We start from the raw sequence: 14,327 nt of genomic DNA, 5'->3' as shown, positions 1-14,327 counted from the left end.
GGGCAGTCTCTTCATTGTATTTCTTGTAGCTGTTTTCAGTACGTGGTTCAGTACATGTGCTGTTTCTTTAGCTCCATCTGGTACTCCCACAGTGCCTGTGCTTGCGGGTAGGGCATAAAACAATTTCTTAAGAATAAAAGTTTGTGCTGCAGTTCAAGCTGCAAACAATCCCCTGCATTTCTCCACTGTTGATGATACCATTCATCTGTACTTATATTAGCAATACTGAAGTTCTAGCATAGGCAGGCAGCCACATACTCTGCTGTTTAAAGTACCATTCATGGGACCTTCTCTCATCACAACTACTTAAGTGCTTGTAATAAAAGCACCAGTTAGTGGTCCATCGATCATAGTTTCCAGTGATGATAGCACTGGCAAAGGTGAACTGCTTTGGCAACAGTAGGAAATCCCAGTAGTGTTGCTGGAGATGCTGAGTAGTGATGCTTAAAGGTAATGCTACAGCTCAAGAGTGAGTTTGGTGTTGTGCTGAGTACAGTTGAGGGAGTCTTTTTCCATGCAGGACCAAGCCTGAAAGTGACAAAGATACTCAAATTAACTGCAGATTATTAGAACTGCACTTGGGGCTACATCCAGGCATATTGGTTGTACGCTGTGAAGAAGATTCTGTGTGTTCCACTTTCACTGATAAATAGTGGACTCCAGTCTCCATCACTGTTTAATCTAATGCCTTTTCTCAGTACTAAACTCACTTAGAAAAGATGTTTTCCACTTGCCAGATGGTTATTTTAGCTAGGAAGTTTTCTACTGTGTGTCTCTCCAAAAGGCTGATTTCCGTAGCTTATATGTGGTTTAGAACACTTCAACTCAATGGAAAATAAACTGTTTTTTAAAGTGGCAAAACATTTCTCTTCACAAAAGGGCAGTCTCATTAGATTTTGTGGAATTATTGCTGTACACTGTCTAAAGTCTGACTGGCTAGAATAAGTACAGTGCATTGCTTTCTAGGAGACCCGTGAGCCTCTGGGCACAGCAAGCACTAATGAAGGCAAGCTGGGTAGATCAGGTGAGCAGAGCCCTGCAGCAGGACCAGGGGAGCAGGCTCGATGAGTGGTCACAGGCAGCTCAGTCCTGTCTTCTGTGCCACCTTCTTCCTCTAAAACAGAAGCAATAATACCTGGGTAATGTATTTGGAGATTTTCTGATGACAATTCCTGTGCAAGAGAGAGAATTTTTATCATCCTCAGGTGGAGTAAATTCACTTTAGTTCAGTCATTACTGAATCCAATGCAGCTGTAAAGCTTTAACTAAAGAGTTGGATCCGAGTCTTCACTGTAGTTCTGTGCAAGAGATTATTAAATTTCTATTATGGAAGAGACTCTTGAGATGAAACTAGAGTTTGGGTTGTGAGACTAAAGGACAAGACCCTCCCGGTCATATGACTATTGGAAGCCTAGGAGTAAATTTGAAGAGTAAAAGGTTGTTTTGGGGTGAGATACTGTTTTAATTCAGTATTGTTTTTTTCAATTCTTATTTTATTAGGATTGTCAGGGGATTTCTTGCGTTCTGGACGATACTCTGCTCATACCATCAATGGTGCCTGGTCACCCTGGTCTCCGTGGTCTCAGTGCAGTCGTGACTGCAGTAGAGGTATACGGAATCGCAAACGGGTCTGCAGCAATCCTGAGCCCAAGTACGGGGGACTTCCTTGCCTTGGCCCATCTCTAGAGTACCAGGAGTGCAACATTTTGCCTTGTCCAGGTAAGAGTCAACTGAAATGAGAGAAGTATGTGAAAATAAAATAACTCATCTTCAGGGCTATATCTTGCAATAGTTGGTTTGGGTTTTTTTTTAGTTGGTGGGTTTGGGGTTTGTTTTGGTTTTTGAATAAACTACAGCTCAAATTTACCTTTATAATATAATTGGATTTGGGTAAGATTCCCAAGTGGTGTCAATCAGTTTATCATCAACAGTATTAACAGCTATGTCTTTTTTCACTTGCGAGACTTTGACTGTAAAAATATAATTTTAATAAGTAAACTTCTAAGAGAAAAAAGACATAAGAATCTGGCAAGACATGAGAAATCTGACCTAGTCTTTATTTAAACTCAAAATATCATTTTCATCACAGTGGTTGCTGGCATTGCATCTGTGCTAGCTTTTGAGTGTAGAGCCTCCAGCAAATAAGGTTCAGACTGATCACCAAACTAGATGGTAACTCAAGTAGGCCATAAAGATTGTTCTTGGAATCTTGAGCTTCCCTTTCATTGGAAGTTGTTTTATGATTCTATAAAAAGGATTACAAGTAGAATATGTTTTCAAGAAACTACTTTGGGTTATAAATCATTGTTGTATCTTAGACATTTGAGGAAAAAAAAAATCTTGGTTCCAGTCACCTCTCACCCTTCATAAAACAGACATCCAAATTCAAAGGCTTTTGAGCTTTGCAGAGGCTTTGTGGAAGAAGAAAGGGGAAGGATGTAGGGGAACACATGAAGAAAAGAAAGTGCAATTGGAATAGGAGGAAAGAATTCAAGGTAAGAAACAATAGAGAGGAAGAAGGATAATGACTGAGAGACTCAGTTCTTTCCAGTATCAACAATAAAATTTAGAAATAAGCTTTCATACATCTTTAGTTGTATTAATTATGTATAACAGTGCTGCGTATCTTGTTATTGAAGACTTGCAGCTTTTGTCATTTATTCAAGTGTGGACCTGAAGGATTACTGTGGCAATATACATATCACATATGTGTATTACTATAGTAATACGTGTGTGTGTGTATTTATCTATGTCTATATATATCTATATGGTCACAAGTTAAAACTGTGTTCCCTAAATCATGGATATGTTTTTTTTAATATGAGTATTTTGTCCAATCTTATCATTGCAGTGCTTTCCCTAAGCTTTGTAAGCCCTTTGACAGTCACTATCCATTCTCTGCATCAGAATCTAAGCAGTAGATCTGTGCAGAAGACAGGGCTTCACTTTCAGGAGGACGCAGTTTATCGAAAAAACATGCCTCCATCTTGAATTGAACCTAAGTAATATGTTTTGGCAGATATCCCACAAACTCAGCAGCTCTGTGAGTGTTCTGGCTGCTCAGTGAAAGTGAACTTCTCTGCAGTTTTATGGCTAACGGGAACAGTAGGATTGCTTGGCAACTTGAATGCCTCAGGCAGCCCCCTGAGGCATTCAAGCCTCCAGCTCTCCTGCTGGTGGGGCAGATCCAAAGGGAGTGTCTGTCAGGGATCCCTGCTTTGGTCTGGGTGACCGCCCATTGAGCCACTGAGGTTCTGAAAAAGGCACTTGGGCACAACAAGCCAGCACTTTCTGGTGAAGTTTTCTTGCTGTGTCCAAGGAGGAGGAAAGTAGCTTTAGATGCTCATTGTGTAGCTTCTCTATCTGGCAGTGTAAGCATCTGAGGAGATCAAGGGAAGAGATTATATGCTTCTTTCCGAGCTTAGAGGCATGATCAGTGAAGGGTGGCCATGTTTTCTACGCCAAGTGGTGTGAGAGAGAAGTGAAAGTGAATGAGCAGAGAACCAACAGTCGGCAGAGAATTATAAAATCGTGGCCCAAATCTTCTCCACATTTGCACAGCCCTAGTGCATGCTCTAATTCATTAGTTCCCAAACTGCAATCATAATGCCTTGCTTTTCTTGAATAATAAAATTATAAACAATGAGTTTCATGTGGCTGCACTGTTCATCTGTGAAAAATTTTGAAGGTTGACAGTAATGCATTAGGTCAAAGATTTAGGAGACCATTGTACTAATATGTGCAAGCCTCCCCAGGGATGCACACAGTAGGTGAAGCAAGCTAGAACGTAGCACCTCCTCATCGGTTCCTTCTTCCCTTGCAAAGGGAATCCCTCCATGAGACACTGCCTTCAGCTTTCTTTGAAGCAGGTGAGTGGTGTGGTAAGAGCTAACAGCTCACAAGCTTTAAGATATCTGATTGTATTACTACACTGTAGTAACTGAAGCGCATTCATTAAATGGGCCCAGATTATCTATAAAACAGGGACAGATTTGTTGTTCATCCCTTGCTGTTGATTCTTAAATTAAATGCTGTCTTGAATTTTGTTGGATTTTTTCAAAGTTAAAATAAGTTAAAGGTTTTCAGAAGTGGTATTTTTAATTAGGTCTGCAGCTAGTACGCAGTTATATTTTTTTTTGGAAGGAAATTGTTCCAATCAGTAAAACACATAGTTATGCAGACATAAGTTTGATGTAGAGGCCTTTGTTGTTTATAAGTTAGCCAATACCCAAAACTAAAGTACATGCAGTTGCAAGGCAGAACTTGAAATTGTATATAAAAATTATTCCCTCTTCTGCTGTTTCTGAATTTGAAAATATTTTTAAAGATCAGTTGGTATAAAGTGTGCTGGTCCTTTCTGAAGCAAGAAGGGTTGTCCTAATGTATCTAATAACTTTCTTCAGAGACAAGTTTCATTTTTCTTTTTAGTGCAAAGCAAATTTGAATAAAGATGTAGATCTTGAATGAAGTATTTAGCTGTATGATAGCCTGCAAGGAATCACAAAGTTCCTCAGCTACAGAACTACTGTTTGCCAGTAATTAAGAAGAAATGTAAGGGGCTAAGTTGGATCTCAGATAAATCTGAAGGGAAAACATTGCAAGTGGTAGATGTAACTGATTATTTTTTTTCTTCAAGACATGGGAGAGTAAAAAATGATCGCAGAATAAGGCTTATCCATAAATTAGACGTGATTATAAATTTGTAGAAAGGGAATAATTTTTTATTAGAGAAGCATACTGATGAAATTGAATTCTCTCAATTTTTAATGGAAGTTGCAGGAAGTTAAATTGGTGGGTAAACATGAACATCTATTAGGGTGACATTCGTGAGACCTTATCAGGAAAGGAGAGACAAACAATACATGGGTGAAGAGCCTTCGCTCCAGTCCCACACGTACAAACCTGGCAGACTCCACAGTGGGGGTACGGAGGAGAGCAGCGAGGAAGAGAAACCATGGTTGGATCAGTTTTCAGCCTTCTTGTTAACCACTGTGCTAGGAACTGGATTTCATTTCCTGGATGCTCATATTTAGGACAGCTATATAAAGTCATTCTTACCCTAGCTATCTAAGTGAGTTTCTAAAATGTTGCTCTTAGGCTTTGATCACACAGCCCTTGTAGATGTTTATGAGAAAGGTTGGTGTACATGCAAATCTCATCATGGTATTGACTGATTGACATCATCACATAGATGAGGCTGTAGACAGAGATGCAGGGACTGAGTAGGAGTAAACATGTCAGGCCCATCTTGCCACTGTGAGCAGCCAGGATTAAAACAGGGACTGCACAGTTTGCTCTTGCCCATGTAAGTAAGTGAGATGCAGACAGAAAGGCTCAGGAATGTGAGGAGATTTTGTTCTGACCTCGACCCGAAGGTACTGGCCATAGTACTAGAAATAAAAATGCAACAAAGAAGAATTTGATGCTTTCTAAGGTTTACCTGTGCTCCTCGGGGTAAGGACAGCGTCACATGCTCCCTGCTGGCACAGAACTATTTAGTTACAGTCCAGTCCAGTCATTAGCCTTTCAGAAATATTCCAGTGAGTAGGAATGGGCGAGATGGCAGCCATAGAGAAGCCTTCCTGCTAGTGCAGGCTCAGATTCTGCTTTGCTCCCTGTTCTGCTTATTGCAGACAGGATCAAACCCTTATGATGTAAACTGCTGAGAAAGATGAGTGATGGAGAAATATACTGAGCAGTGCTTAACTTATGCTGAAAGTCAATAGGACTTTATGCTTCTGAATCAATTAATCTGGGTTCAGTGTCATCCTGGAAGTTACTAAGTGCTCTGAAGGACTGACACAATGAAAAAGCCCATGGAGCAATCACTGAGTGTCCAAGGCGCTCTTGTCTGGTTAAGTGTCTTGCAGCATAGTTTTAAATATATTTATTAATAGCCAGTAATTTATGGCTAAATGTGCTGCAGGATCCCAGAACTTTAAAAAAATATTGGAGCCATCTAGAACCTGCCTTCAGCAGCTACTATTAAATCTTTGTTCAGCCTGCAGGGGAGACAGAAACAGTGAAATTTTTCCCACAGCTTGTAGCAAAGTAAATGGTCCACTGACGTGCAGGTTGGTAGCAGTCACTGGGCAGATTACTTTTTGTTCATAGTATTTGAAGGCTGAATACATAAGTAAATTGAAGAGTGCCAGAAAATTGCCAGAAATTGTACCCAGGCCCAGGAATATGATTTGTCTGTATTGTGCAAGTTTTAGAGTGATACCTCATACAATTTTGCCTTCAACTAACTAGCACTCTCCCAAATAATCTGCAGAAGTAGTTTGGGAGTCAGTGCAGGGTAAGGCCCGTTCCCAGTACTCAGTTTCCATGTGGCCAAACTGCTCTGAGGGGTAGGGTAGGAGAATTTGCACTATTGTCTTGCACTAGCAAATTATGCTTTGGCCCTGTGCCTCAGCCTCTTTTTTATGGCTCAGAGATGTGGTAAACAGAATTGAGCTGGCAAGCGCTGAACAGCCTCAATAACTATGGAAAGCATCTGTGAATACTTAACTTACATTTCTGTTTTCTTTCAGTTACTAATATGAGGTCAATAGGAAAAGAAAGGAATCTATGATCAGACATATTAGGGGTGTGTTATCCTTAGGGACTTGCAAGAGATTTACATTATGAAGAGAAATAGATGATGAAGAGAAGCATTGTTTGAATGGTAAATTCTGAAAATTTACAAAAATTACAGGAATTTACTAATGAAAATATTTATTTGCCTGAAAATAATAATAGCTAAACATAAGGAATTCTGTCCTAGTTCACAGTATTACGTGTCTCTTCAGTTATTACTGTAGGAAAAGACAACTTTTTCTTCATTTTTGTTTTGTTTTATTTCTTGTTCCTTTCTCATTTATTCATTTGCACATAGAGACACTTGACCAATGTGCCTTGATTAGGTGTTTAAAGCATAGCTACATCAGTGCCATTGAGAGTGAGCTACATGAATTTCTATTTCCTTTTCTTCTCAGAGCATAGTGGTGGATCAGAGGGAAAGGACAGTTGCTGTCTCTTAGATTTGAAATTCTCATACTTCGTGACAATATTTTGGGATTTTACCACTTTCAAATTTTTATTGTAGTCGTTCTAGTTTGTTTTAGTTACAAATTTTTAGCTGAGAAGAACTGAATAAATTCATATATCCCTAAATGTGCTAATAACAATAAAGAGTTTCAGATATACAAAACTCCCTGAAAGACTGCTTATTTATGCACCCCCTAAAGCCAGTTGTTGCTTGTTGTTTTTTTCTTCATTATCGCTTTTTTTTTTCTTCCTATATTTTTTTTTCCTTGCAGTCATTCTTGGCCACAAGGACACAGGAATATGTTCAATAAAGGTTGTCTCGGAGGCTACTGAAGCCTTTCTCTCTTCTGCAGCCAGTGAGGAGAGGGCTGAACTGCCCTTTGGAAGCAACTGTTGCTTTTCTAACTTGAGAGTCTCATTTACAGATTTAAACCCGGGTTGATCCTTAGATTTTGTTGTTGTACTTTCCTTAGAAGCATTTGTTTGCCTTCTGTGATTCTGCACTGCACTATGTTGACTGTTTTATCCAGCGTTGCATTTATGAATAAAAGGTAACTGTAGCATCACAGAAACAAGACTTTGCCTTTGCAAACTATGATGTAAAAATTGCTGTTTCCCACACTGAAACATACACAGCAATATCCCACAGGACTAGGAAAAAGTAGTAGACTAAGTGGTGTGGAATGGGATGATCCCCAGGTGTCTGGAAGCGAGCAGTAGTCTCCTAGGTCTGTAGGCTGCCAAACACCCAGTGTCCCCGAATTTAACTTTTACTCAGCCACTGGGAAGAACACCATCTGCATTTCTGTAGGTGGAAAGGACTACTGCCCCTCTACCTATACTCCTTCATGCATATAGAAAAGACTGACCTCTCTGCATTTTTTATTCTCTTTTGCTACGCTTTCAAAAAGATGAACATGAAAAGTTAAAAACCTAAAGACATACACCAAAAAAAAATCAAAGAATATTTTTTTTTTCATTGTTTAGATTTGAAATGAGACCAGACAGTATGTGAAAGAGCCTGTGATCCTATGTGTGTTCTCATGAAAGCAGGTGAGGTCAGTGCGTCTGCCCACGCTTGCTTCAACTTCCTTGTAAAACCCAAAGTGCATAGCAGGGTATCCAGTTTACTTAATTGTCTCTTGGAAATTCTCCAGTAGTGTGGATGTTTTATCATGTCCCCAAGAGATCCCATCTCTCTACACTGTTTCTCCCTAGAACATCCTCTTCCCTTTTCTTTTTCATTATAGCGAAGAAATATTTATTAACCACAACAGCAGCCAGTAGGCAAAAAGTTGTTTGCTTTACTATAAAGGAAAGAGCATTGTTTGAGAGCACCCTGCTAGCTGAAGGGTGCCTTCTTCCAAAAGGGACCAACCTCAGTAATTGTCAGAAAATGTAAAGACTCTTTGTATCTTTCATTGTGGAACTGCTTTAACGGCTTTCTTTTGTCCAACAGCTCTACAAAACTGTTATGTAAAGAAACTGTAGTGACTGGAACTTCCCTTGCAGCTGTGTATTTTTCCTCCTATAAAAAGCAGAAATAACAGGACTCCATGACAAAAGGAAAAACAACAACAACAAAAAAACCCAGACGGTGCTGTGTTGCTAAGCAACTTTAAAGGAAGATGAAAGAAACCACAGAGCTCTATTTAGGTCTTGTAAAAACTCAAGCAGTAAATACCCACTCCTTTGATCTTATTTAACCATGATGATGCTTTATCATCCTTTGTTGCTGAGAAGGAAAAGTTCTGGGGACAAATAAAAGAGGTAGTTATGACAGTCCTTGAAAGGCCTAGAGTTTTAGGATAGCAGCCTGTCAGTAAATAGTCACTAAGAAAAACAGTTACAATTATTCCGTCCAGCTCAACCGTGATCAAATCTAACGTTGTCTATTATATTATGTCTGTCCTTTCCTATCTTCCCCAGACCCACTTCTCCCTTTACATCCAAAGGCTTAGAGTATAGCCATGATCACTGCAGTTGTGGAACATGGTGACATTCCTAGATGTCACATCGGTCTCTGTGTTCTTGGCCACCCATAGATAGATGGCAGATGGCAGTTTCAAATGCATGCGCGTTTGTAATTCTCACTCTGGTCCATTGAAAAGTAAGTAGAAAATGTTGGGGGTCAGTGTCTCCATTACAGGGAACAAGCCACAGGTAATGTTTGCAGACTATTTATCTTCTATCTAGGCAATCTCAGGCTCTCATTCTGTTTCGTGGAGGTCTATACACTGCAGCAGAAATGCCTCTGATTATTCATTTGAGCTAGTCAAGGATCATTTTAAATAAAAAAGAAAAAAAGAAAACAGGGAGTATCTGGACAGGTAAAGCCTTAATATCGCATGAAATGAATAGCTTAGGTAACAGCTTCTGCTTTTATTTGACATAATTTAAAAAAAATAAAAGAAGCAAGTTCCGATTAAAAGATACCATGTCTTGAAATTGTTATAAAATTGCACAGTATATTTCACTTGCACTGAAGACAAATAACCTGTGGCTTTCTTAGATACGAGCTTGCATAATACTACATTAACAGAGTTATCTCAGGCAAAAAGACATATTTGTTTTCCAGTGACTATATGAATAAGAGAACAAGTCAAGCACTCTACCGAGATGCAGTATTTAGTTATGGTAGGTGGTATAAAACTCTCTCATACATCTGTATAGCCAGATGATTTGGCTGATAAATATAGTCTGGAAAAAATGTAGCAATCATTGAATTCCTTAATAATAGAAATAATTTATTTAAATTACATACTTGGAATATAGTACCAGATTCCACAAATCCTGTCAGTCCAATCAGGCTGTTCAGAGGCCAGATGCATTACTTGCAAAAGTTTTTACAACTATTGTTCTTAGCAAGGAAGTGCGAACTCCATGCTGTCTTGATTTATAGGATAGTGTTGCAAAAAATATATATTCAACAACTTCACTTGCAGGATTAGTAAATATCCTTAGGTATGCACTAGCGAGTTACCTGATTAGCAGATGAGAACCTGAAGGTATGTTTTATCTGCAATTACATTCAAAAATTCGTGTATAGGTTTTGATATCAAAATGACCACATTGTCCTAGCTCATTTTCTCACTGTTGCAGCCTTTGCATAGAAATCATTCCACTCGACTCACTGGGTGCATTTGTGATATAAAATGCTACACAAACAAAATAAGTATTTTTTTTGATGTTCTACGTCTCCATCTAAGAGAGAATTTAAATGCAAATACTGCATGGATATTTTCATTGTAAGCTAATTTTCTTCAGATTTGGAACTTCGAGGGTTTTTTGGTGAGAGATAATTATAGAATAGCATTTCAGTAAAGCAGTGGAAACTGCTTTATTCCTTGAAAGGCTGTTTGATTAATTGAACAGAAAGGATCAAAAGGAGTCATTGTGAAATGCTGGATGAATGTTTTGGAGACTTCAGTGGCAATCAGTTGTTTCAACAAACCATGAAGTAAAGTCGTACAAGGAATGTCTTAAATGAGCGCACTTAAAAATTGTGTACAGAATATGTGTACTTACCTAGTATTTTTAAAAGTAAGCAATAATGAGTTTCTGTCTTGTGTGCTAAAATGCCCACTGCTGCTGTGAGTGATGGGAGAAAAAAAGGCAAAACTTCTGCTCAGTTCAGGGCCCTGTCATAAAACAAAACTTTACTGGCACATTGCCTTTATTATACTTAAGGTCTCATCTATTAGTGTCAGTTGAATTACACACACTCTATTTCTTTTAATCAGTTGCAGACATGGTAAACCATTTCCTTACTTAAGTATTAAGAAAGCAAGTGATAACACTTTAAATAGAGGCTTGAAAAGAAATTAATTTTTTGTAGGATATGAAAATTTTGAAAGTTTAGGGGTTTTTTTGCTTTTTTTCCTCCCCAAAAAAAAATTGAAAGAGAAAAAAAATACTGAGATTCTTTGCAGAGGGAATGCTGTCCGTGGGAGAAGTACATCTGACTTTGTCATGTGGCTGCAGATAGGAGGCCTTTGGCAGACGGGTGCAATATGGCCATAAATGCCAGAAATACGTCCTGGAGCAGTGGCTTTAAGAACAGAGGCTGCAAAGGAGCCAGTCCAGTGCAGGCAATGAGGTGAACTTTCATTAGAAGCCTGTCTAGTGGCCATGTGTTGGAAGCCATCTGACAAATGGGGCCTCCGTGAAATATAGCCTACGTTTCAGAGGAACCTTGTGAAAACTCAGACTGGAGAACAGTTTGATATACTTGAATCAGTAAATACCAATGCGGGGGGGAAAAAAAATTATTCTTCAACAACCTGTGTTTGAAACTTTAAGTGGCAACTCCTTTTTGTCATTTGTCTGTTGCTTTTTTGAACTACTGCCATTGTTCTGCTGCTGGCATCTATGCTGGAGCTGCATTAAGATTGTAACATTATATTGGCCCATCAAACCCTACAACTGTGTTAGATCAATTGAAATGGGTTGTAGGATTGTAGGGTTAAGGCAGTCTCACCTGGGTTGCGTAACAAAATCTGGATTCCTCAGTCTCTGTTGATATTATTGGGCTAAGTTTTATTTTATGAATAAAAATTTACTTTGAGCTTATAATACTTCTGTTAAACAAGCTTTGGTATTTTATTTCCTCACAAGTGAGACAAGAAAAGGAAAAGAAAAAGAAAATAGTTTTGGCCTTAAAGCTTTTATGGTACCCACTGAACGTGTCTTAAATGGATGAGTAACTTTGTTAGACTTCCCAGTATACTAGGGGCTTTTAAAATATGTAAATTCAGTTGCATTGTGGTAAGATGAAATTTGTGGGCCTGTGTTCAGTGGCACCTAAAAATGTCCAGTAATTTCAGTAGGCCATGAATTAGATCCACAGAATATGAGAAAGATGGGTTAGATTATGTCATGTCACCCATTAACTTGGAACAATTGCTTTGTGTCTTTTCAGTGGATGGAGGCTGGTCTTGTTGGTCATCTTGGTCAAAGTGCTCAGCAACTTGTGGAGGAGGGCATTACATGAGAACCCGTTCCTGCACAAACCCAGCACCAGCATATGGAGGAGATATCTGCCTTGGACTGCACACTGAAGAAGCACTCTGCAACACACAGCCATGTCCAGGTACAGCAAATCAGCCGATGCAGCTTTGTTGTTCTTGTGCCACAGAATAAGGCATTCACTGTTAGGCAACATAATGCTCCTTGATCTATTATTTAGGAGCAAATAATTTCTCTCCCTTATTAAGTGCACAATCAGCTCTTACGTGCTACAATCACAATAAATCAAGTAATAGCAGGATATAGCCTACAGGGCACCACCTCCTCCCTCCCTCTTTAAAAATTAAAATTTAAGTTACCAGGTTCCGGGTCTGGGTAAACTAAAATTGTGTAATATTTGAAGTGGATCATGGAAACGGCCTGGGAGACTTTCAGTAAAAATATCACAATGAAGTGCATTTGTTATAACACTAAACATTCACAGCAAGCAAATTGCTGAGGTTAATATTCAACAACGTGTGTTATCCCAAGGTCCTTCAAGTAGATAATGTTTGCCCTGTTTTCATATAAAACACAGAGCAAGCCTTAATGCTCTTTGTAAAATACCTTCTTCAACTTCAGATGTTAAGGAGCAGAGACTTCATCTTTTTAAATGACTGTGGAGTACTTAGTAAATGAAATGTCTCAGCACTCCTGTTAGTTGTATGATATTATGGATGATGACTTTTTCTGTAACTTTCACTCTGCCTTTTGACCATATTAAAGGAAACTAATTTTTTTTGTGAAATTTAAGTGAAAAGTAGAGAGTAAAACAACACAAAAGCAGATAAAGTCATTAGTGAAAAGCCAGAGGGAAAATTTGTTCTCATTTATTGCTGATTAATGGATTACAGACAACAGCAAAAGGAAATAGGCAGCTCTGATGCCACATTGTATTACTTGCTTCACTGAGAGCTCTTAGACTTCATAGCAAAAATTTTCTGCTCCTGTGATGAGGCTGTGCGTGTGAAGGCACAAGCCCCGTGAGTTTGTATTTATGGATCCTATTACCTGTGCTGAACTACAATTTAATTTAATTTCTTTTCCTAGGCACTGCATGTCTTGGAGCAGAATAAAAGTACCTACTTTGTCAAAATTAAAGCCGATGCAACACTTTGTATTGTGTTTAAAAAAAAACCCCAAACATAGAAATCAGTTGATGATTTGATTTTTCAAGACAAATAGTGTATATTTGTATGTAGAAGTTACATAGCTGCCTTGGGATCCTTAAGGCATCTTTAAAAGGTCAGAATTGGCACGTTCATTTTGCTAGTATTGTAGCTATTTCTTTTGTTGCGCATTTATTTTCTACTGCCATTTTTCTAGAAATGACAGTTTGCAAACATTTGTAAATAATCTCTTCATCTTATTTTGACCTGCTTGCTACCCAAATTTTGGAGTAGATGTGGGGTGGAGGAGGAAGAGGTTGGTTTCATTTTGGTTCAAGAAAGTGAAAACTTTTATAAAGCAATAAAATTTCAGAGGGTGAAGTGTATTTCTCACATTCTGTGCTGTTTTACTAATATTTCAATCTCACTGAAAATTTTCATAGGTTTTTGAAACAGCACATCATCAACTAGCTGTGAGAATGGCCCTTGCCTCATGTTTACGATGTAGATTTTGAAACTTTTTTTTACTCCTCTTATTTCACATTGGTACGGGACAAAAATAACTGCAATGCTACACATGTCAAGCCTGGACAGACTCCTGCATCCCTGCAGAGCCATTTTCTTGTGGTGAGGATCGTATGGCCAGTGGTTCCTCCTTGTGCAGATCTGGAAGTACCATTGGTGACGTTCACTGCTTGAGTGACGTGTTTAATATAGGAAGGGAATAGTAGTGACACCTGGAATCTAAGAACAACCAACCAACATGGAAATGCATATGCAAAAATGGAAATTATTTGTAACGTTTCTTAAGTTGTGAAAAGAGTAAAGATTTCTTGGCGTTTGAAATAGTAATATTTTTTTTGGCCAAAAAACCCAGAAGAAAACTAAAATTTCTGGAATCCTGATACTAAGGATTTTTTGAGGATATGGAGGGTTAATGGCAAATCCAACTGAAAGTATGCAAGTATGCACTTAAAAGAAAATAACAGGCTTGTTTTTGCAAAATACATCAGTTTTTCCCATCTTTCATTTTAAAAGCTATATCACTGTGTTTGTGTTTTGTCTTTTAATTTATCCAAATGCAATCACATTAATATGAATGGAAGCACTGAACTATTCATAGAGTCATTAAGGTCGGAAAAGACCTCTGAGATCATCAAGTCCATATTGATCAGTAAT

The 14,327-nt window shown here is 38.5% G+C and overlaps 1 protein-coding gene across 1 annotated transcript in view; it reads left to right on the top strand.

The window, feature by feature from the left end:
- The window catches only part of SEMA5A (semaphorin 5A), a gene marked incomplete at its 5' end in the record, with an annotated part of 346,806 nt that overhangs the window by 321,716 nt on the left and 10,763 nt on the right, over positions 1–14,327 (top strand). The window contains 2 exon segments of the mRNA XM_082303954.1: positions 1,501–1,719; positions 11,954–12,124. Coding sequence (XP_082160080.1) covers positions 1,501–1,719; positions 11,954–12,124 — 390 coding nt within the window.

The sequence above is a fragment of the Platalea leucorodia genome (genome assembly GCF_965183815.1).
Source record: "Platalea leucorodia genome assembly, chromosome: 1".
NCBI classification, from domain to species: Eukaryota; Metazoa; Chordata; class Aves; order Pelecaniformes; family Threskiornithidae; genus Platalea; species Platalea leucorodia.
The sequence above is the reverse complement of the archived record's forward strand: the minus strand, read 5'-3'. Positions and strand labels throughout refer to the sequence as shown.